We start from the raw sequence: 25,475 nt of genomic DNA on the forward strand, positions 1-25,475 counted from the left end.
AAAAGTGAACAACAAATGACTGTGGTTGTGGTTTTTGCATAAAAGATTAAAATAAAAGGATTACATGTTTGAATGATTAAAAACATTTGTGCAAATTAGAAATATCTAAACTAACACACTCTGTACACAGACATGTTTTTATGAGCATTTTTTATCAAACTCTTATGCTGTCATGGTTACACACAAACAGGAGAAGAGCAATATGTATTTTTTATTAGAATAACACAATAAACTTAACTGATGAGCAGAGTAACATCGATGACATTCACAAGACGAGATCAGACAGAGACAAAAGCCGTTTCTCAATACCAAGTACGCCAAACTCGGACTTGTGTCCTTCGTAGTTCGAACTTGCAAGTTCAGACTCGGAAAAACAAACTCCTGACGCGAAATGCATTCTGGGAAACTTCGCTGTCATAAGTCCACACAAGTCTCCTCTGATGCATCCTCGATAAAATGGGCGGATCAAGAACACATCCGGGGATTTTATGTGAACTTGGGCTTGATGCGAACTTTGAATTGGAACAGTACTTGGGCCGCGACTGATGACGTTTCACAAGTCCACAAGAACGCAAGTACAGACAAGAACGCATATTGAGAAACGGCTATAGAAAGAACACAGTTTAAATACACGAGGATGACTAACAAGGGACAGGTGAAGACAATAATTAATAAAATGAACATGTGATGATGAGGGTGAAACTAAAAACCAAACTATGACAATGGGGGATGACTGGCTGGTCTCGGGTGTGGGAGTGGGACTTGCGTCGTCAACCACAGTCAGTGGAGATCCACACGACACAAGCAGCCACTCCACGTTTGCGGCGAAGCTCCCTCGAGGACTCTCCCCCAAACTATGACATATATGGCTTAGGCATACCTGTCAAGTTTTGGATTTGAAAATAAGGGAAATTTTCCGGCGCCCACCGCGAACAGTCCCACCACCAACCCAAACAAGCTCCAGTATTCCTTACATTTTAAGACTGGTGAGGGCCGGATAATATTTTTTAAACCTTTAGCTGATAATTGTGTTAAAATTAACTAAATAAACTAATTCATTAGCAAGAAACTAGTGAAACACACAGCTCTGTGAAAACTACATTTCATAAGTCACACTCATACTGTAGCCTACATACTATACACACAAATTTGCATCTGTACAAAACCCAATGGCCTTAGTTTGAAAAGCCTTATTTTAACTTCTTTTGCATTATACCTTAATGCCAAAATTATTTATAAACAATTCACTTTTCTTTGTAATGAGAACAGTCATTTAGAAAATGAAAATGATAGATGGGGCAGTGGCCCAAACCAAAAAGGGCACTACAATAAATGATGTGTTACTATATTACTAGCATCAACTTAGACAAGTGATTATAATGGGAAAATATAATAACAAGAATTTAAGTGTGACATAGATATTCAATATGATTTACCTGCTGGCTTGATGGAGCTTTGAATCAATGTTTGCAATGTTGAACTGCCTTTACCAGCCTCCCTTTCCGTTCTCTGTCTTTATTTTGTGAAGGCATTGGTGTTTTGGTTTTTTTGTCTACAAAGTGTGCCAACAACAGCAAATTTAGTGTTTATGTTAACTTAGATCTGACCGGGAACATTTAATTCATTAGACAAGCATTGTAACGATAATGTGGATATTTTGTTGCTGTTTGCTTGCTAACTTGTAAGCACTTTTAGAACACCGAAAGCAAATCATTAACCGAAGAAATACATAAACAAACTTCCAAATTAGTAATTCTGCGGTTTAACAACTGATATAATGTAATAAATCTACCTGTACTGCAACAAACTTCAGACAGAAACTGTCGTCTTCGCTCTCAGGCAGAGAGTGCACACAGAGATGCTGCGGAGCGGGTGGGAAAACACGAAGTGGATTAGCGGAATCAGTGGACCTTTAGCGATCTGGGATTGGGAATGTTTTTTTATTACTCCGCCCGGGCATTATTATTTTTGTAATAACGCAGGTTAAATACGGGAGATTTACGGGAAAATACTAATACGGGAGGACGGCGGGAAAGAAGGGTAAAATACGGGACTTTCCCGGCCAAAACGGGATACTTGACAGGTATGGGCTTAGGTTTGGTAATTTCACTTTAATGGCAATGAAACGGTCATTAGTCAGACATGATATGTTTGTTTTCATAAATGTCATCTTAGTCACTTTCATTGGTATTTAAAATTTTTTTAAAGGGGACATTCCATGAAAATCCGACTTTTTCCATGTTTAAGTGCTATAATCGGGTCCCCAGTGCTTCTACCAACCCAGAAAACATGAAAAATAGCAACCCTGTAACTTTGTTTTGGTAAGGCTCTCTCTGCAAGCATGTGAATATATAGGTCATTCAGATTTCGCTCCCCTCATGACGTAGGTAAGGGATCTTATTATAAAGATACCGCCCCTTCATCTACGCTATCCAACCATGACGCTGCCTCGAGTGCGAGCGACAGAGAGAAAGTATGACTGACAGCATGACGCATTTGTATTCCCTCAAACACAAACAGGAGCCTACAATCTTATAACTTGTAGTTTTAATAATCTTTCTAAAGATTGAATTAACGTTTTAAAGGATTAACGTTATCTTAGTGCAAGAGAGAGAGAGAGAGTGAGCGAACAAACGAACGAGAGAGAGAGAGAGAGAGCAACACGACGGTTCGCTTTCAAGTATGTTGTTTAGTATGTTTCTCTGAAGTTTATATGAATGAACACAAGGATTAATGCACTGCACGAGACAGAGTGAGAGAACAACGCCTATTCACTATCATATCATAAATATGTTGTTTAATGTTTCTCTCAAGTTTCAAATGAATACGAGGAGCAAGGCCCCTTAATGCACGGGCTTACCTGGGCTGAAGCCCAGGGGCCTCCCAAGTTCAAGGGCCTCCCAAGTTTGCGTTCATGACGAGCTGAAAATGTCATATTGTTTTGTAACTTGTTGGGTTTTCTGTCAATCACTCTAATTGCACGTTACATGACTGCTGATTGGTCCGTTGTAACTTAACGTGAATTAAAATGTCAGACGTAACATATTTTTTATTCCGCGTAATGTTATTAAGTGCGCGTTGTCAACTTGACATTCCTGCACGTTAGACTGAGTGTGACAGAGAAACGGGAAATAATCCACCAACAAATGAAAGAGTAATTTCTGAAATTTCATAATAAGCACTAGTGAGGTGCAGGTCTCTCTCTCTTTCGTGCGCACGCTCGCTTGTTCGCTCTCTGTGCTCATTCAGCTGAGTCTCTGGCATGCAGAAGTCTCTCCAAACGTGCACAAGAAACTGTGCCGCTAAATTAAGAAAGGAGTTCCGGCACATAATGCTGTTAGTTGTTATAAAGTTTAAGTTTCTCGCGTTTATATCAGTGACGCGTGCGCAGCTGGGGCGATGTAGTTTGACGCGACGTTAGCTCACAGTACACACATCTGTTGGTAGAAAGACGAGAAAGAGACGCAGCGGTAAAGGTGCAAGTCTAAAGTAAAGAGCGACAAAACCATCTCAAATGATCATCCCCTGATAGCACCATTATAATCTCACTATCTAAAGATGTTATATACAGGTATGTTCCCTGTCTGTCTTGTGCATATTCATACTTGGACGTTTTACATGCTTATGTATGCATAAATAAATTCAGTAGCCTACAAAATAAATTGATTAAAAAAACAAGATTCTGTCTATAAAGACTTATCTTTTGTTATCATTAATGCATTTTCACTTTAAAACTAACTTTAACTTATTATATTTTTAAAACTGTGGTGAGCATTTAGGTAGTGAGTGGCAATTTTCTGCAAATTATATTCCAAAAACTATATAAACATAAAGCTTATAAACATATAAACTTTCACACATTTTGGTTTTATTATCACCACAAGTTGCTGTGTGTGGTTGTTAAATAAAGTGTCTTGTGTTTATGCTCAAGTGGGCTCAGTGATATGTTAATAACAATATTATGGTGTTTTCTGGCTCAAAGAGGGAAAACTCACTGTTGTATGTCTCGAAAGAAACTAATGCATTTTGTGATGTAGATTACCTAGATATTACACTTAAAAAAGAGACTATAAATCGAGGGGAAGGGGGGCCTACAAAACCTCTTAGCCCCGGGGCCTCACATTAGGTTAAGGCGGCCCTGACGAGGAGTTACAAGACAGAGAGTGAGAGACTGACTGAAACGCGAATGTGTTCAATCACAATACATTTAAACATGTCATTTGATCTTTTTCTCTAAAGTTTAAGCATTAAACGTGTTGTTTTATTACAGATCGTTTAAATGTGCTTGTGTGGTTTGGTCAAAAAGTAAACTTCTGAGTGTTTGTGGACGTGTAATTTATTGTAACATGCTGAAAATCATTGTGCCTGTTTAAAACACTGGCAGCATGATGAGACCTAAAAGTCTTTATTTTTATTCCACAATGTTCCCCATCTGCTGATAAACATGTATTTAGTATGCATAAAACAGATGATTGACTTTTTAAACTTGTTCAAATATATAATGCTTAACATCGCTTACTAACTTCTTTCGTGAGAGAATCTTCCTCGATGTCTTCTCTACAGCGCAAGCGCTTGAGACTCCGCCCACCTGAGCAGCTCATTTGGATTTAAAGGGATACACACAAAAACTGTGCATTTTTGCTCAGACCCATAAAGTGCCTATTTTAAAGGAATAGTCTACTCATTTTCAATATTAAAATATGTTATTACCTTAACTAAGAATTGTTGATACATCCCTCTATCATCTGTGTGCGTGCACTTAGGCGATGGAGCGCGCTGCGACGCTTCGATAGCATTTAGCTTAGCCCCATTCATTCAATGGTACCATTTAGAGATAAAGTTAAAAGTGACCAAACACATTAACGTTTTTCCTATTTAAGACGAGTACTTATACAAGCAAGTTTGGTGGTACAAAATAAAACGTAGCGCTTTTCTAAGCGGATTTAAAAGAGGAACTATATTTTATGGCGTAATAGCACTTTTGGGAGTACTTCGACTCGGCGCAGGAACACCCTCCCTCTCCCATTATGAGAGGGAGAAGGGGACCGGACTTTTCAGGCGAGTCGAAGTACTCCCAAAAGTGCTATTACGCCATAAAATATAGTTCCTCTTTTAATATTTTAATATTGAAAATGAGTAGACTATTCCTTTAACATGCCACAATAAATTACCTATAGGGTATTTTGAGCTAAAACTTCACATATTTACTCTGGGGACATCAAAGATTTAAATACGTCTTGTGGAATGTCCCCTTTAACAAACTTTTACTGCAAAATTCCTTTAAGTACATCTCCACTTCAAAAAAGTTTTCAGTCACTCTTTGTCCTTTCTGAGTACAGGTAAAAAGATCAATCATTTAGTCAATATCCTAATATATTCGATAAACCTCCTTTACCAGATTAAAAAAGATGTGTGCCTTTATTCATTCTTTTTTCCACTTAGAAGACTGCTGAACAAGTGTTGTGCCATTTAATGGAAATTTGAAGTGAAGAATTTGATTAATGTACAATACAGTAATTCAGTCAATATCACACACTTGCGCAATAGAATATATATTTTACTATAGGACATCTAGTCAAATAATGTGATAGGTGATAGATGAGATTATATAAGAAGATTATATAAGAAGAATGGACCTAAGCATTACATACTAATAAAAGTGGATTTAAAAAACAGGGCGACAGTAGCAAAAAAACAAAACTTTATTGATTTATAAATGGAGAAGAAACCTTGTGAGAAACCAGGCTTAGTCGAGAAGGCCAGTACTCCACTGACAACTTCAGACATTTGTTCATGGTGCGGTTTCCAGGACAGAGTTTAGATTAATCCAGGACTAGACCTTAGTTATATTAGGACATTTGAGTCGTTTTTACATACATGTCTTACAAAAAACAATACTGGTCTGCATCTTGAGACAAAACAATGGCACTGATATGTCAGTACAAGGTGTTTTTAACTTAAGGCAGCTCAAACGTGCATTTTAGTCTGGGACTAGGATAAGGAGGAGCGTTGTCACTCTGAGAAGTCGGTACACTAAATATTTAAACACAGTAAATCCTGCAGGAATGGATAAGACATACAGTAGGCTTTCTCTAAACTCATTGCAGTTGGCAGGCACCTGGTGTTTCCCTCGCTGTTAATGCTTTCTCCAGTGTTCTGTCTATTGCACAATTTGCCTTGAGAGCGTGGTATTGACTTTCACAGAATTGAATTGAAAATGCTCACTCACCTTGGTATAAATCACAATTAGTGATTTACAGGACCAAAGCCACCACTTATTGAACAGCTACATCAGATTGTTTCCTAAATAACCCAGCACTGTCTATGGTATTCGGCAGCATTTTATCGAAACAACTTGCAAACAAATCTTAAAAATGTTCTTTAATATTAGTTCTGGCATGGCACTCTTGCCTTCTTTTAAACTGTGCTTACAAGCAAAAAAAATTTTTTTAATACAGTAAAATGCTGCATCACCACTAGTTTAAAGACAGGATGTGCAGGGATATTAGTGTAAAGCATAACAGGAAAGAAGCTTCCCGATCATAAATTTTGAGAGGAATTTTATTTTTTTGTACTGTTATTGTTCTGCATGCTGACATGGCAGAATTACTGTGACATGTGCAGTATGATCAATTGTTTCAAAGGTAAAATTATTATAGTTTTATTTCTGTATATTCTCAAGTGAATCAACTGTATAATACAAAAATGATTACTGTTTAATTAGTAAGAATTTCAATGTACAGTTTTGAGTCTGTCAGTATACTACAGACAATAATGTTTCTGTTTTGTATGTTCCAGACAGACAGAGAGACTAAGAATTAGGTGACTAAGATTTTTCGATTACCGTGAAGAAACCTTTTTCATTTCCAGAAAGATCTTGTGGTCACATTAGTGTTACAACATTTCTAAAAAAAAGAAAAGAAAAAGGAGGCATGTGACAGGATATCATTGTGATTTGCACAACTAAACCTGTTTTAAGAGCGGGCCAGCATGAAGAATGCGATAGTTGAGATGCTCAGACTGTCACTGGATCATCAAGATGAAAATCATTTGTGTTGTTTTTCTGCTTTTATTAAATCTATCAAACTGCGTTGCACAGTCAGGTTTGTAGCTTCTCTCTTTTTCTCTTTATTTAACCTTCTAAGACCCAAGTTTTGGTTTGTTTTTCTTTTCAGATTTCTTCCAGCTATTTTGGGGTTAGGAAGAACCAATAAATATAATAACCATATATTTTAATTGAACAGGAAGCAGTGTAATTGTCCACATTTGTTTACAACAGGTTCCAGTTACACAGAATTAAGTATTATGGTGCAAAAAAAAAAGTGATGTCCACGTATGTGAACACACCAGGTCTTAGGAGGTTAAACTAAAACTGGAATGGAATAGTAATAATAAACGAATTAGCATTGATATGTCGTTGTGGTACCATTTATTGTAAAAATACTATTAGTTGCTGTTTTGATTTTTGTTGTGACTACTGTGTCTCATCTATCTTATTTTTGTGCAGAAGGAAACTTTTTGATATATAATGTGGATTCTAACAAATGCATGGCAAACTACGTGGACAGGCTTTATAACTGCGACCCACTCACTGGCTTTCAACAGTTTCGCTGGATTTCAAAGGATCGCATTTTGAACATTTACACAAAGAAATGCCTTGGTGTTGGTAGTAAATCTGTGGGTAAAAAGCTGCAGTGGTTGATGTGTGAAGATGACAATGTTTTGCAGAAGTGGGAATGCCATAGTGATTCGTTGCTTCGACTAAAGAATGAATCTCTTTATCTTGCTGTAAATGATAATGGTGTGCCAGTCATCTCTAAAGACACTGGGGCAAAGAGTCAATGGACAATTCATGGAACAGAGAACAACATTTGCTCTCGGCCTTATGAAGGTACGTGCCCTAAAGTACATTATCAGCTGAACTTGGCGTAGTACTGGCATGAAGTTAAAATGCTTGTGTTTGTTTTCGTATATTGCTCTTGCGTTCTGGTAACTTAGTTGATAGAGTATGGTGCTACCAGTTCGTCAGATTCCCACAGAGCACAAAAACGAATAAGACTGAATGCACTGCAAGTGAATTTGGATTTGATGTGTGTTCAGTTCCACTGAAAAAAATAATTCATTCAATTTACTCCATTTTTTTAAGGTAAGTGGTCGCAATCAATTTATTTAAATTTACATTTAAACAAAAAAAATGTGAAAAATAAAACAAAAAACTTTTGTTTAAATGTAACTTAATAAATTGATTGCGACCACTTACCTTGAAAAAATTGAGTGAATACATTTTTTTCAGTGTAGGGAGTCTGTTTTGCAAAGCAGTAACATACATTACATACATGGGAATATTTCAGAATTGCTATTAATAATTAAAAAGTGCAATAGTAAATCTGACATGACATTACTTTTTTAATTATAAACAAAAAAATAAAATTTTACTGTTAATACTGTATGTTTTACCAAGATCCTTATATTCTACTGATGCTTTTTAACCTGTGCATTGACGATAAATGATTATAAAATATATTACAATATAATATATTATAATTTTAGGTTTATTTAGTATTTTATTGTTTTATGTTAAGTTTATTGGGCCTATTCGTTAAATTAAATTTATTTATGTAGCACTGTTTTACACATAGACTGTAAAAAAAGATGGACGACGCCTGATCGCTCTCTTCCATTGATGAAAAGTGAAGCCGCCAGTGTCCTGATATGGCGCTGACATCTTGGGTCTTGAGTCTGCGCAGTAGCGATTTCGGGACCAGTCATGCGCAGTAGTGAGCAGGAAGTGTAGCCGCGAAATTAAAACCCCGCCCTCGCTCTCGTAGAATGCGCATATCACACAATATCACAGCTGTCAATCATGACGTGACACCACTGTTTTTAAATCATTAAATAACTAACTAAACACAAACCTATTTTAAAAACAAACATTTGAATGTACATCAGCGTGATAAAAACTACAGTGAATGACAGAAACCAGCTTCGGAAAAAAGATAATTGAAATGTAATTATTTTTTTTGTTGGTCTCAAGTCCCATAACATGGGGAGGCGGGGTTTATGACCTATACTGGGACCAGTCACTGGGGGGCGATCGAGACGTTTTGGCTTCACTTTTCAGGGCTTGTGCGGCACGCTTGGTTTTACAAGGTATCAAATCAGCTTTACGGGAAAAATAAAATCACAGAAACTAAATATACATACTGTGCAAAAGTCTTAGGCCATCATCACTACCAGATTTGTTGTTTTAGAAGTTTTAATGTCCATCCATATTTATTTTTCAATCTATTTTATTAACAGAAAATACAGGAAATGTGTACAAAACATACAAAATAAAATTTTCAGGACTAAATGTCTTCTTTAGGCATCATCTGACCTCTCTTGGCACTAAACACATCTTGAGCGTTTTTGAGCAGAATGAATTAAAAAGACTAATTTCTTTAAAATAGGATTTAATTTTATTTAGGTTTAAGAGATCCTGCAGTTTCCTGCTATTGTTCAAGTGGAAAAAACTTGACACATCAGTTTACATTTTTACACAGTTTTTAACGCTACATACACATTTCCTGTATTTTCTGGATGTTTTCTGTTAAAGAGATGGAGAAACGATTTTACATGATCACTATAACATTGCAAAAACAACAAATCTAATCCAAAAGTGGCCTAAGACTTTTGCACAGTACTCTATATAATTATATATAATCAATCATATAATCATATCATTATTTGTGTTTCATCAGCTACAGTAAATGTGGCCCTGTTTGTGAAATCCAGGTTAAAGTCTCATAATCTAATTATGAGAATGGGGCATCAAAGTTTGATTTCACTTATTGATTTCACATTTATTTTAATCTTTGACATACCTTACTCACATTGCCTTACTCAGTTAATATTAAATATATCAAGGTTATATATTCACAGAATGTACTTTTTATGTAGAAAACAGTAAATCACACGAAATAAATATTTATCTGGATTTTCACTGGCAGGGTCTATTTTTTAAAGTCAATTCTTATTTTTGTTTTCCAGAATTATACACAATTGATGGAAATGCATTTGGCCGTCCATGCCATTTTCCTTTTCGATATGAGAATAAATGGTATGCCGATTGTACCACAGAGCATGCCAAAAGTCCTTGGTGTGCAATTGAGTCTGATTACAGTGTTAACCAGCTGTGGGGCTACTGCCCATCACCTGACAGTAAGTCACCTGTTCATGTATTACCTGCATGATAAACATTACATTTTTAATTATCAGTGGTCCATTATCATAAATGACAATAATAATATGTCAGTTTAAGCAGTAAAACGTTTGCTTCCGCATATTTACGGATATTGGTTATGTTTTGCAGATACGCTCTGGTCCAAAAATCCACTGACAAATGTCTATTACCAACTAAACGATAAGTCGGCTCTGACATGGCATCAAGCAAGAAAGAGCTGCCAGCAGCAGGGTGGAGAGCTCCTGAGTGTTTCTGAGCCTCATGAACACACCTTTGTTACAGGTACAGAGCCATCAGAAAGACATTGGGCCCTCCAAAACTCATAAAAACAGAACGTCCGATGTATATACTGTATACCTTTTTGTTAGCAAGGGTTACCACTATATGTATTGTACTCAAAACTTTTTTTTTATTTGTTGATCTGTTTTATTATTGTTTAAAATGTTAACATGCTTAAAAGAAGCCAAGCTAATATAAAAAATGTAATAAATAAATATAAAAAATGAGGCTATTAATAGAATGCGCTTTGGCGGGCACCTCACAGACTTCATGCAGGCAGCCTGGTGGAGACCACTGATTTACAGTAAAAGAAATCTCTCTTTTTTTGATCAGGAATGATTCGAAATGCACAAATTTCACTATGGACAGGACTGAACAAATTAGATGGGTCCAGTGGATGGCAGTGGACCAATGGGCAGCCTTTACGTTATCTTAAGTGGCTCAGTGGTAAGACTCATCTTTTAGTCTGACCGAATCCCTGTAGCTCAACGGATCTGAGACTTAGCTGTGTAGGTAATATGCAGTTTAATATGCAAATGATTGATAAAAACGAATCAAAACTATGCAGGTTCCATATTTAAAGAGCAGAAGATAGCTATTTAAAATTACGATAGCTCTCCATTAGAGTCTGAATAATCACAGGAGACATTAAAAAGCATTACGTGACGCGCTTTGCTGTCAACTTTATGCACAAGTGAATGACACACGACAGCTAACAAGTTGTCCACTGCAGTCCCCTTAACATGGCAGGGCAGTGCCTTGCTGAAAACACAGTTGTAAGCCCCAAAAATGTACAGATTGATAAATCTCTCTCATAAATAACCAAAACTGCGTATGAACACAAACGTATTCAGAACTCAAGATGCTCACGTTCACAAAATACTCGCGAAACACTAACTTAAAAGTAAACTCTGATTACGCATGAGTTTATGCGAGTATCTGGCAAACCTGAGCGTCTGTTTTATCATAAACCCTTTAGACGTGTGTGCAGTAGGCACTTATTTTGACAAGACGAGGGTTGCACATGGTTCACATGGCGCTGCGGACACATATTTTGGCGTGATGAGCCACACACATGATGGGCTAAATACATGGTGTGACGAGTGTCGCATCGTGTGCCCTCGAAAAAGAAGTCACTGGATGCCACTTGATTTATCACATCCTAGATTTTTTATGTCCACACTATTCAGTAAGTAAGTACTTTGTTTATTTGTCAAAGGATACCCAACAACACAACCGGGCCAGAGCTGTGGTGCCCTGAATGCACCTCATGGTTCTGAATGGACAAATGAACTTTGTTCAGGAAAGTATGGATACGTCTGCCAAAGAGGCCACTCTGTTTCCACCGTTCCACCTGGTAGGTTTTCCATTTCCATTTTTTGATTCATAAAATATTTAAAACATATATGTTTATGGTTGTTAGAAAAGTGTTGTTTGTATCTGGATTTAGTGGTGCACACCGGCTACTGCCAAAGCCCATGGATTCCATATTCAGGCCACTGTTATCTCCTCTATCGCAACAAGAAAACTTGGCTGGAGGCTCGAGATGCCTGTCAACAGGAAAGAGGAGACCTGCTGAGCATCCTGAACACAGAAGAGCAAAGCTTTGTCATCACGCAACTCGGATACCGTGAGTTTCAATAGATTCACTTTTAAATGGAACGCACTGAACTATAAGCTAAAGAGGTTCTGCTGTGATCACTATTGATGTTTTCAGGAAAGACGGATGAGCTGTGGATCGGTTTTAATGATCGTAAAACTCAAATGCTGTTTGAGTGGAGTGATCAGTCCAGCATGTCGTTTGTCCCATGGGAAGTGGGAGAGCCAAGTCACAACGCTTTCCATAAGGAAGACTGTGTTTTAATGAGAGGGGAGGTAAAATGACAGCAATATGATTAATTTTTTTTTTCAGAAATCAAACGTATTCTATACCTAATATGATCTTTAGCTGTGTTGTTTTTTCTTCAATATAATAGTTTTATGGACAGACCTTTTGCACAATAACTGTTTCTTCTTTAGGAGGGAAAGTGGGCAGATGAAATCTGTGAGCACAAGCATGGTTTCATCTGTAAGAAGAAGACCAGCTCCACAGCCTCAAAAAACGACACGATTATTACAAGTCCAGGCTGTAAACCTGTAAGTGTTTATAGTTGGGGAAAATATTGCCAAAAATGTGATTTTAAGATGTATTCTACCCATTTCATTAACAGATGATTTAAGTGTTGATTCTGAAATCTACTTAACATCAGTGACCAAGTTACAATATCTATCCAAATTAACGACAACCGTTTAATATCTTTGAAAAGGGTTGGACCAGGTATGGGTACTACTGTTACATGGCAGCATCCGAGACAAAGACCTTTGAAGAGGCAAAACAGATGTGTGTTAAAGATGGTGCTCAACTGGTTGATATCACATCCAGGTCATTAAACTGTTGTCAATTACTTATATTTTTGTTTATAGTACATTTCAAATTTTGAGGATGTTTCAATGTCAATATTTGAAGTTCTTCTTCAGTCATCTGATAAATAATCATGTTTTTGTTCCCATTAGGATAGAAAATGCCTTCTTGATTAGTTTTGTTGGAGCACGACCCGAGAAGTATTTCTGGACAGGGCTGTCCAATCAAAGAGATCGACACACTTTTGAATGGACAAACACTAAGAAAGTTCCATATACTCATTTCAACACTGGAATGCCAGGTACGGTATTACGCTAAACAGAAAGTTATAGAGAAATTATAGTGTTTACTTATGCTTGCACCATCATGGTTGACTCATGTTGTGGCCTTCTTTTGTATTTAAATAAACAGGAAGAAGGCAAGGCTGTGTTGCCATGACAACTGGAATGCTTGCCGGACTTTGGGATGTGCTGAGTTGCTCGAATAAAGAGAAATACATTTGCAAGCAAGCAGCTGAGGGAGTGGTTACAACTCAAGCGCCACCGACCTCCGCTCCTCTGAAATGTAGTGAAGAATGGGTACCAGTTGGATCTAGAAACCTTTGTGTCAAGGTAAAATGACAGTAATGACAATCATTTTGGTGTAATTCTGCCAATATCTGAGATTAATTATGTATGTATATGAATTGTGTCAGCATCAAATGGTGTTTAGTAGCTATTACCATATGTTGAATTTTTGATATTTAAATAAGTGAAAGCCAGATTAAAGGATTAGTCAATTTTCTTTAAAAAATCCAGATAATATACTCACCACCATGTCATCCAAAATGTTGATGTCTTTCTTTGTTCAGTCGAGAAGACATTATGTCTTTATATTTTATATTTATATTTTTGAGGAAAACATTCCAGGATTTTTCTCATTTTAATGGACTTTAATGGACCCCAACACTTAACAGTTTTAATGCAGTTTAAAAATGCAGTTTCAAAAGACTCTAAATGATCCCAAACGAGGCATAAGGGTCTTACCTAGCAAAACAATTGTCCTTTTTGACAAGAAAATGAAAAAATATGCACTTTTAAACCACAACTTCTCCGGTCCTGTGTCACGTCAAGAGGTCACGGATGACGTTTGCGAAACTATGCCCCAGTATTTACAAGTGTGTAGAAAGAGGACCATTCCCACGTTGTTGTATGTCGAATGATAGTAATTAATGTCTTTGTGTCAGTTTATTGTTTAAAATGGTCCGCAAATGGCATTTCATATATGTAACACGTGACCTTTCCAAGGCATTATGCCATTATGTGAGGTCACGCTGGCGCATCAAAGGACAGGAGATGGACGAGAAGTTGTGGTTTAAAAGTGCATATTTTTTATTTTTCTTGTCAAAAATGACAATCGTTTCGCTAGACAAGACCCCCACGCCTCTCTGGGATCATTTAGAGTCCCTCGAAACTGCAATTTTAAACTGCATCAAAACTGTTAAGCATTGGGGTCCATCAAAATGAGAAAAATCCTGGAATGCTTTCCCCAAAAAACATAATTTCTTCTCTTCTGAACAAAGAAAGACATCAACATTTTGGATGACATGGTAGTGAGTAAATTATCTGGATTTTTTTTAAGAAAATGTACTAATCCTTTAAAGAACATTTAGACTCTCTATTACAGAATAAGGAAATTGGTATTTTATTTACAAATTTCTCTTTTTGAAGTTATTTGATGTAGACTCCACCCAAAGGAAGACTTGGAATGAAGCTCTTGATTTCTGCAGAGAGTTAGGTGGAGATCTTCTGAGCATCCATCAGGAGTCTGATATTCCTTGGTCACAAGGAAGGTAATATTTATCTTGCCGTTTTTATTAACAATGGTTGTTAAATGTCCAACTAATAATGACATCAATGTTTGACAAATCATATGGATTTGCTTGTAGTATGTACTCTGCATGGGTTGGTTATAGTATTCAGGATCCTGCTGTGGGTTATGTGTGGAGTGATGGTTCTGCGGTGAGTACATCAATACACCATACTTTGTTGATTTATTGATCACTTACAGTCAACTGGTATAAATAATTATTTTTAGTAAAACAGGCAAGCAGGTACATAATCCAATATTTAAAACTTTGATTTTTCAAAAATATGGAAAAGTCTGAAAAAAGTTTTACTTGGGTTAAGTGTTAATGTGAGAATTTCATTTGATGTTTTTTCAAAATGTATTCTCCTTTAGTCATCTTATCAAAACTGGGCCAGTGATGAACCAAACAATTTAAACAACATTGAAAATTGCGTAGAAGTTAAACAAGCATGGTGGGAACGTAATAATGTGTGGAATGATGTGACTTGTCAAGACAAGAAAGACTGGTATTGTCAAATCCAAAAAGGTACAACACTTTTTCCAATCTAATAAGAGTTTCATTGAATTCTAATATTATTAGATTATAAATACTATTTTAATAATGTATGACATTTTATCCTCTCTTTATAGGAAAGACCCCAAAGCAACTAAATATTACAGAAATAGGTCAGTCGTCTACTTATTAAACACTGGTCACAACATGTGACATCTCTCTTTCATACTGATTGACGACCAAAGAAGAGCCAAAAAATGTGTAATGTCTTACTTTTAATTTCAGTGTATAATACGACCGAGGACGGCTGGATTGAATTTAAAGGGAATCAATATTATGTGTCTTCATACTCATCTGTCTCTGCGAATGAGGCAAGGAAAATTTGCAAGCAAGGACATGGTGATCTTGCGGTTATCAATGATGAGGAAGAGCGTTTGTTCATCTGGCATCAGGTATGACACGCCGTACAGATTTATCAAATATTCCTGTATATTGCATTCACTGATTCCCAATACATGATATGTTATTCTGTCTGTCACAGGCTAAAGAGATGCTCAGTGATGTTATTATTGGTTTGGCTGTTGATTTGGATGGGTCTTACCAGTAAGTTGAATGTGAAGAACACGAGGATATAATTTTTATCAGGCTTTTATGTTTGCGTTTAGTAATGTCACTTTAATGGTAAAGAAAAGGTTATAAGTCAGTAATTAAACTGCCTTATTTTCACAAATGTCACTTTACATTGGTATATAACAAATTTTTCTGTCTTTTGCTGTGAACCATCTGTGCATGTGAGCTTTTTGACAAGACCTACTGTAGTAAAGAGTTGCAAAATCACTAACCAGAAACAATGCAAAGCATGAAAGTCAGAATGTAAAAATTGAACCACACATTAGGGGGCACTGTAATCCATATATGACTGCTACATTCGGGTTGTTCTCCATGGTTTGTCCAATTTGCACTGAGAGGACTTTGATGAAAAATTGAAGTGGCATTTAACAGTTTTTGCTAACAAACCGGTATTTCTGAATGGCTCAAGGCAAGGATTAAGCGGTTTTAAGTATTTGAGTAATGTACAAAAGCATTCAGCTATTATGATTATTTCATTTTTAAAGGAGGTGGCGTCTAGCGGCTTTTGCATTTCAGCTTCTCGTACGTTTATTGCTAAAAAAAATGTAAGAAACCAATGGCTGCTTTTCATCCAGGTGGATAGATGGCTCCCCTGTAGTGTTTGAAGCTTGGGAAACAAATCAGCCGGCGCTCGTGAACAGTGAGGAAAGATGTGTAAAGATGACCACATCTCAAGGTACATCTGCCGATCGTCCTTAACATACGTAACTTCAGATATGAAATGTGTTATTGACCATTGATAGATTCGAAGCATTCTGCAAACTTTTGTACAAATATCAACACAGGAAATGACTGCAGATTTCCCCATGAACTTCTTTTGTGTTAATAGTTGACCTACTGTATGTGATACATTAAAACCCATTCAAAATAAATCTATTGCATTTGAACTTTTCCAGGACTCTGGGAAGCTGTCAACTGTGGTGATGAGTCGGCATATGTTTGTAAGCGAAGTGAAGCTCCTCCGGTCAATGCCACAGTGGCCCCTACAAAAGAACCAAAAGGAGGATGTACTCGAGAGTGGAAACAATTTCAGACAAAGGTGAATAATGAAACCTTCAAACTTCGTCACATAATACTAATGCTGCGTTTACACCAGCCGCGATAGAGGGGTGAAGCGCGAGTGATTTCAATGTTAAGTCAATGTGAAGACGCGATGATGCGCATCTGGAGGTCTCGCAACGCGGATGAGGCGTTTGGCGCGGAGGGGAACACGCGATTCCGCCTCATTCGCGCGTCTAGAATTGAGCGCCTGACGCGGAAGGTGCATTTTGTCAAAAGCTTGCTCTTCCCTACTTCATTATAGACGCGTGAATGCATTCAAACTGTTCAAGGGGCAAACTAGGCACGGTAGACGCGATTTTGACACCTGAAGCGCGGTTGGTGTAAACGCAGCATACTGTAACAGTGTTATACTGCATAAATTGTTTTCACAAGATACATTGATGCTTTAGCTCAGTGCTTCTCAAATAGTGGGGCGGGACCCCCAGGGGGGGCTCGAAGCGACACCAGGGGGGGGCGCGCGAGACCCTGGGGAAAAATACTATTTCAGGAAGAGATTTTTTTGCACTGTCACTTAAAGACATTACACCCCAATCATGCTGATAAGGATTGATTTTTTTCAGGCAAATTGATGCATTTTAAATCTTTTCTGTTACAGACTAAAAAAGAATGTTAATAAAGTTATTCTTTGCTGTAAGTTGATCAATATTTCTTTTTTTGTGTTTTCTTTAATGTTAATAAGGATACAATGTTTTGCAGATGTGTCATTTTATAGATAAATTATACTATTTACAGTCGCGGCGAAGAGTTGGGGGGGGGGGCGCGAAATGTTTACTTCTTCCTAGGGTGGGGCATGACAGAAAATAATTGAGAAGCACTGCTTTAGCTAAATTGTGTAGCTATTTGCAATGAAAATTGGTAATGACAATTTAATTGTTTAATATTTTAGAATACATTTATTATAAATAATACATCATTTGCCATATACTTTTGTCCATTTCCATAAACCTAGTGCTACATGATGAGAGAAGACACAAAAACATGGAAAGAAGCGCGAGAATACTGCCGAGATCTAGGTGGAGATCTGGTATCTGTTATGAATGAAGTACAACAAGGTACAATTTTATCATTGCTCACAACTCTAGATTAATTGTAATATTTATCCGTCACATTGCCAGTGTGCAGGCAATAAGGTATGAGAGAGGGTATGCTGTATTATGAAATAAGTCACGGAGTCATAGCTGTTTTTATCATACTGTAAATAAAAAAACAGCTATTGACCAATCAGAATCAAGGACTGGGAAGTACAGCAAAACATTAGCACATCTGGTGACAATAGAATTTTTTTTGCTTTTGTCTTCTTTTTCCAAATGTTTATATTTAATATGCATGTTAAATTGTTATTATAAAAAATAATTTTGATAATATTTTTTAAAAAACTACAAATGCTATGCTGCTAGATTTGATTCGTTGCTGATTAGGACATTGTTTTTATCCTTAATACATCATGTTGGACTTTTGCAGCCTATTTTACAACAATGCTACCTGATAAAACTACAGACCTTTGGATTGGACTTAGCAATCTGGCAAATGGAAGGTTCAAGTGGACAGATGGAAGTACTGTGGAATTCACACATTGGGCCAGAGGAGAACCACACGCATATCCTGTAAACGGCATATCTTAATACATTTAAATTGTTAAAACCCGGTGTCTAATTAATGTTATCTGCATGACCCGTGCAAATTATTTTCATTTAAATAGTTGTTGTTGCACTTACAGTGGTATGGGTATCATTGGACTAAATATCAGCATTCAGACGATGAGGTAATGTGAAAATGTGTTGTTATACAGGACATTAATGAAAATAAAATAAAGGGCTACAATGACACATTTCTCGTTTAACAGGAATGTGCCGTTATTGGACACGGTTCGAGTTTTGATTTTGGAAAATGGGTGGCAACCGACTGTAATGCAACACATGGTTTCATCTGCGCCCGTGATATTGGTGAGCCTAGCTAAATCTTCTAGACATCTTGTAGACTTTGACATTTCATGCTCTTAAGGCAATAAAATAAATAAATACATAAAATGTTTACATTCTTTATACTTTCAGATCCTGCATTGACCTCAGTGCCGTTTGAACTTCCTGACACTTTTGTCAAGATGGGAAATTCATCGCTTAAAGTGATTAAAGAGAACCAAACATGGGATGAGGCAAAACGCCGGTGTGAGTCGCATGGCACTCATCTGGTCAACATTCGGAGCTCAATTACACAAGCTTATGCCCAGTTACAGGTCTTCAGAACCAAGCAGCCCATTTGGATCGGTCTAAACAGTGTAAAGGTAGATTATTAGTTAATATTAGTGTTGCTCTTTAAATAAAGTATTTGCCCTGAAATGAAAATTCTGTTATCATAATTCACCCTGATGAAAGTTTAGGCTTTTATATATGTACAAACTGTATCTTTTATTCCCTAAACCCTAACCATCACAGAAAACGTTCTGCTACCTTAAATTTTCAAGAAACATCATTCTGTTTGATTTATAAGCTTGTTTTCTCATGGCGACCCCAAAATGTCCCCACAAAATACTGGTATTCCTCTTTGTGGGGACAATTGGTCCCCACAATGTGATAATTACCAGGCACACACACACACACATATTTATATACACATTTGTTAACCGTATGTACCTTAAAGGTGCAGTGTGTAATTTTTAGAATGATCTCTTGACAGAAATGCAAAATAATATACAAAACTATATTATCAGTGGTGTATAAAGACCTTTTTATAATGAACGGTTATGTTTTTATTACCTTAGAATGAGGCGTTTTATCTACAAACACAGAGGGTCCCCTTACGTGGATGTCGCCATTTTGTGCCGCCACGTTTCTACAGAAGCCCTTAACGGACAAACTTTTTTACTAAGTTGTCTCCGACGATGAAATGTTTTTCTGGTGCCGCTACCGTAGCTTCTCTATGGGTTTTAAAAGCAAGGAGTGAGCAATGGACTGAGCCGTTGGTTGCAATACGCAACCATACCACTAGACTTTGCTAAAATTTACACATTGCACCTTTAAAGATACTAATATGCCCTCTATGGAACCAATATGTATCTTTTTGGTACTAATATTAAAGGCGGAGTCCACGATGTTTGAAAAACGGTTTGGAAAAGGAGACGGGCCGACTACCAAAACACACTTATAGCCAATCAAATCAAATCAAATGCCGGGTTGCGTATGTGTGGGGCGGGTCTATCAACAGAAGGTTCAGATTCTATTGGGGTAGGGGCGTGTTTGTTTAGGTGATTTCAAATATCAACATTGGCTTTCAAACATCATGGACTCCGCCTTTAATTCTTTAGGTGCAAATGTGTACTTTTTGAAAGGGTATTGTACCACCCCTGTGACAGCTTGGGACCATTTCTTTTGACAGTGTACAATGAAAGTGGATATACAAAAGATACAAAAATGTACAGTAACATGTAGTCATATTAATCACTTAAGCATTACGTACAATAACATTGAACATTGAAATAATAGCCTGTAGTGTACATTTTTTCCACACATAACCACACTTTCATTCACTTTCAGACAAATGGTTACTTCTTATGGATAAATAACTGGCCCATGAATATGGAGAGATGGGCTTTTGGTGAGCCAAAGCCAAACCGCCCTTGTGTTTACATGGATTTAAATGGACAATGGAGAACAGCCTTCTGCAATAAAACCTTTCACAGTATCTGTGAGGAGTCAACAGGTGAGACCGACTACTGTACTCTACATTACTCACCTTCTTGGCTTCTTGAAACTGTTCATGTAACTCTAAACTGTACTATAAACACAACTACACCTACATTGAAGACCTACAACAAATATTTCCCATAGAGATTGCCCCCACTCCTCCGGCACAGTATCCCGGACAGTGTCCCGAATCAACAGAAGATAGCCCACTGAGGTGGATCCCGTTCAGAGACAGCTGCTATTCTTTTATTAGAGACCCCGAGCCATGGGGCAGAGCCTCTCGAATCTGTCTGACATGGGGTGAGTAAATGTAAATGTTTTATCATGTTGTAAGAATGTTTTTTATTGTTGTATCACTATTAGTATTATGAATTTGCTGAATGTGAATAAAAATGTTTGCATGATCATTTTTTTTCTATCAGGAGCATCACTAGTCAGTGTTATGGATGAAGCAGAGGATACGTTTTTACAAAACAACATCGCATTGCTGGAGAGTCACACAGATTTTTGGATAGGTCTTTTCCAGACCTTTAAAGGTAAAACTTCATTCTGTTTTATCAATTTATCGTCTTCAAAAACAGACTCAGCAATGTCGGTTATTTATGAACTAACTTTGGGTCGTTCAATCTGTGCAGGACACTGGTTATGGACAGATGGCAATGTGGTAGATTACACTAATTGGGAACCTAAAGAAAATTATGTTGATGAAGAAGAACATTTTGAACAATTTTTTGGCAATCCCTCTTGTACATTTATCTTTGGCGCCACTAAAAGATGGCGAAAAAAGCATTGCGATTACGCCTACCTACCATATATATGCAAAACAGCCAAAGGTAAGGATTGTTTAAGCAGAATTCACAAACACTTCTTTATTTTTAACATTACAGGGCAGAGTCAGCTATCAAAAGCAATATATCTTGCTTTTTGCAAAAAAATAGGTGAAAATGTTTGATAGCCTACACAGAATAAACTTTTGGGTAGACAAAATAATTTACTGTAGCATACATTGAGAAGTAGGGAAATGCTGCCCTGATCTCCCGTCTATCATTAAACTACATTATAAAAGATTTTTTAATGATGAGGATCATCTGAACGTTTATGGCAAAAGTGATCAAGTTTAAAATGATCATTTCATCTACCCTCATTCTAAAGCAAGTTTATTCATTCATACTGTATATTATCTTTAAATATCTGACAGTAATAATATCTGTCTTTTTCCTGCAGTAATACCTCCAACCCTTAAGGCTCCAGATAAAGGTATAGTCACTTAATTCCTAATGCTTTTCTATTACTTACAGTTTTTTAAGAAAATTGTCACTTACGATGACAAGAATTAATACATGTTAAAAAACATATTGTTTATTGTTGCTTTGTGTAAGTTAATGCATTTACTTATGTTTACTAATACAATCTTATTGTAAAGTGTTATCGACATTTTTGTGATCTTTTTTCTAAATAAAATCATCCTACAAAATGTAAAGACATTCTGTAGCAATATAACCTTGATATCATTATTAATGACTAAGATAAAGATAAAAGTCAATGTGATATCAAAGAGTAAAATAAATTCTTATTATTAGATCATGAGACTTAAGCCTGGATTTCACAGTTGCATATATTTGTCTCCATTTAGAAGATAAATTGCACTGTAGTTTGATGTGTCTACCCAGTCTCACAAGGTTTCGTAATATAATCACATAATTTTTATTATTTTTTCGTGATATTATCACGAATTTCCGCGTTTTTTCATGATCGTATAACGAATTCCTGTTTTCGTGTGATTATAACGTATTGGTTACTCAACTGCTTTTCCCTATTTTCAAACCATTGTCACTTCGGTTTAGGGTTAGATTTGGTGCTTGCATTAGAATGTCACTTTATGTATTGGTTTATACTATTATTTCGGATACATTTTTTTATATGTGTTGCCTGCGTTAGAGTTGGTTTTGGGTAGGGATGTAATTTTATGTAAATCTAACCCTAAACCGAAGCGACAATGGTAAGAAAATAGAACAAAATAGTTGAGTAGGCTAACCAACACGTGATAATCACACAAAAACAGGAATTCGTTATAGGATTACGAAAAAACACGGAAATTCGTGATAATATCACAAAAACAGAATAAAACAATTGCGGGACTATACAACAAAATTTCGTGAGACTGGGCTGGTATTGTATGCCAGCTACACAACAAAAAAACACTAATGCTGTTTACTGATTTTCACAGGTCCTGAACCTCATAGGGTTTATACTGGATTGGCAGTGTTCTTGTCTATTGCAGGGTTGAGTGTATTAGGACTCCTTGCTTACATTTACATCTACAAAGGTCCAAAAAGACTTTCTTTGCCTACATTTGAAAATCCCTTGTATAATAACACAGAGGGAGCTTATTCTAGAAGTAAAGACTCCAGAGCGTTGATTGACAACATTGAGATCACAGAATAGATCTGCCTTTCATGCCGCATGAAACCTGTTTATATACGTTTATATGTTTATACGGTCTGAGTGCTGCTCATTGCCAAAGCATTTGGTGAATATTCACAATGATGACTATCTAATAGATTATTCTGCTTATTACATAGCTACTTACAGTACAACATAACTACATACATGAAAATACAGATTGAGATGATAATTATTATATGTAAAAAACTTAAAAGACTGTGGCCGTCACTCTTCATAAAATAAACAGGTACACGTAAACTTTATAGGCCAAATTTTGATTCGTGAGTGGACTGAGTGTCATATGGATCCACATTCAAAGGATAAGATGCCATCCAGCATCTGAAGTTTTAGATATTATGCCAATTCAATTAAAACTTTTCATCATAAAGCGTTTTCTTTTTTAAATTCTTATTTTATGCAGATGTCATATACTGAATGTAATGTATTTATAAGAAAATGTAGTGTTAAATGCTTCAGAGCATTATTTCTTGACTGCTTCTGAGTGAATAAAAAATGAGAACTACATCTGTGAATCAATAAACACAACAGAAATGAATAAATGTGAAGTCTGCAGCGGTACAGAAAATTGTAAAAAGACCATTTACAGTCAGATTGATTGAATATAGAAATATTTCAGTGCAGCAGGAACTCTTCTCAGTTTTATCAGTCCATGTCTACAAAGGCATTTATGAGGTGTATACAAATGCATAGAAACCATTTTTAAACTATAGTGTTTTCACAAACTAATGCATAAAGTATCAGAAAACCTTATAGTATCAGAAGATGTAAATAAATGTCATGCAGATGTATGGATAACAGATCATAGTGTCTAACCTTTCCTGTTTTAACCAAACTGGAAACTCATTTCTCAAGTCAAAAGAGTGTTGTTCCCTTTCGATAAGGTTCACTTTACACGGTCAGTAGCTGACGCTATGGAAAACTCCTGTTTTCTCCGATACTGAGACCTATTTGTTAACGTCTGTGAAAATCACAGCTTAATGGCGTTCGAGCCTGCCAGTTTGGGTAAAGCCTTTGCATATGTAAGTCCAGGCCGAATGCCATTTAGTACCTTCTTTCCTTCAGTGCGATCATCTCGCTGCTCCAAAGATGAAACCTGTTTCCATGCTGTCAAAAAGCCCTGCCGCAGAATTCAAGCTTAGACGTAACCAAGAGCACCACACAAGCAGTGGGCCAGTCTTGTGTTTAGTGCGACACCTTTGGCTCAACCTCACAGACATTAAAGATGCGGGTTGTGCGCTATGCATGGCACGGCGCCAAGGTCCCCGTCCCAGATTGATGCTTGACCCCTGCTACTCTGAAAGACACCTGAAGCGTGTAGTTTGAGGAGGAAAAGCCGGACCACCTCCAAAAATACTGTGTTCTCCAGTCCCCTCTATACATTAGGGTGCTGGATATAATGCAAATGTTACCAGTCGTGGGACCTCCCACACTTAATCTTGCTGTGATAGCAAAATCAACATTTTTAACTCTTCACAAAAAGAGCAAATTTAGTGCTAAATACATTGTTTTTACAAACAACGCATCATATTCTCTATAATAAAACAAAGTCAGAGCCACCTGAGTCAGAAATTCCTCTGTTGTGGTGAATGGTGTATAGGACGATATCTCACTTCAGATCACTTTATGGACTTTGGAGGCTGCATTCTTTAAAGATCAATTCATCACCTTCCAAGTCTGTGTCTTGAAGAATATGAATAATCCAGCCTTTATATTAGAACGCAGCTTTTGTGTTGTGATGTCTCATTTCAGTTCTCTTCTCGGACTTCAAAGTCTGCCACCTTTAAAGACTGAGTGCTCGCCTTCTGAGGTCGCGTCCTTAGAAGGTCACAGCCCTTGAATTGGGACACAGCTAGACAAATCACAGGCTGTGAGTCAGAAACAGGTGGAATTATGATAATGCGCATCATGTCCACATCAATGGGCTGCGGAAGTAAACTGTTACAGTACCTACAATCCTTGCGTTCATTGTAGTCCAAGAAAAGAGATCTAAGTTGGAGACGATAATTGCGCAATCATATATTTGGAATTTGTAACTTTGCAGTTTATTAACATGTACTAACACACACTTACACACCAAAAGAAATGTAAAATCATGAAAAGGGAAAATATGAGCTCTCTAAAGCTTTTGTTTCCAGACTTAAAAGTAAGACAGACCTCATATATTAAATCTATTAATATTTAACAGGGGGAGACATTGTCTGGAAAACTACAATCTGATCACTTTATGGACTTTGGAAGCTGCATACTTTAAAGATCAAGTCCTCACCTATCACAAGCTGCATTTTGATTTAAAGGCTGGATCATTCACGTATTTCAAGGACACAGACTGTCCTTGAAATACGTGAATGATCCAGCCTTTAAATCAAAATGCAGCTTGTAATATCTGTGTTGCTT

The 25,475-nt window shown here is 36.8% G+C and overlaps 1 protein-coding gene across 2 annotated transcripts; it reads left to right on the top strand.

The window, feature by feature from the left end:
- Nucleotides 1-6,765: 6,765 nt before the first annotated feature.
- Nucleotides 6,766-23,657, top strand: mrc1b (mannose receptor, C type 1b). Of its 2 annotated transcripts, none has more exons than XM_073874748.1 (31): nucleotides 6,766-7,103; nucleotides 7,511-7,891; nucleotides 10,030-10,200; nucleotides 10,352-10,504; nucleotides 10,835-10,948; nucleotides 11,721-11,858; nucleotides 11,952-12,131; nucleotides 12,219-12,376; nucleotides 12,521-12,637; nucleotides 12,808-12,923; nucleotides 13,055-13,203; nucleotides 13,314-13,513; nucleotides 14,612-14,733; nucleotides 14,830-14,902; nucleotides 15,123-15,276; nucleotides 15,381-15,416; nucleotides 15,529-15,695; nucleotides 15,785-15,846; nucleotides 16,449-16,549; nucleotides 16,770-16,912; nucleotides 17,885-17,987; nucleotides 18,397-18,539; nucleotides 18,653-18,697; nucleotides 18,779-18,878; nucleotides 18,987-19,216; nucleotides 20,466-20,631; nucleotides 20,760-20,915; nucleotides 21,038-21,151; nucleotides 21,251-21,448; nucleotides 21,840-21,872; nucleotides 22,843-23,657. In XM_073874748.1, exons 1-31 carry the CDS (start codon nucleotides 7,040-7,042, stop codon nucleotides 23,058-23,060), a joined length of 4,305 nt encoding a protein of 1,434 aa, XP_073730849.1. In that variant the 5' UTR covers nucleotides 6,766-7,039; the 3' UTR covers nucleotides 23,061-23,657. The 2 variants fall into 2 exon arrangements, with proteins under 2 accessions (XP_073730849.1, XP_055057928.2); XM_055201953.2 differs by having other exon boundaries at nucleotides 6,773-7,103; nucleotides 7,508-7,891.
- The last annotated feature ends 1,818 nt before the right edge of the window (nucleotides 23,658-25,475 follow it).

Source organism: Misgurnus anguillicaudatus, chromosome 2 (assembly GCF_027580225.2).
Source record: "Misgurnus anguillicaudatus chromosome 2, ASM2758022v2, whole genome shotgun sequence".
NCBI lineage: Eukaryota > Metazoa > Chordata > Actinopteri > Cypriniformes > Cobitidae > Misgurnus > Misgurnus anguillicaudatus.

Bases quoted from the DNA above. Each gene is read 5' to 3' on its own strand.
- mrc1b (XM_055201953.2), top strand. From the start codon at position 7,040: ATGAAAATCATTTGTGTTGTTTTTCTGCTTTTATTAAATCTATCAAAC. The intron at 18,540-18,652 runs GTAAACGGCATA...TTGCACTTACAG, and splicing joins GAGAACCACACGCATATCCT to TGGTATGGGTATCATTGGAC. The intron at 21,152-21,250 runs GTAAAACTTCAT...CAATCTGTGCAG, and splicing joins TCTTTTCCAGACCTTTAAAG to GACACTGGTTATGGACAGAT.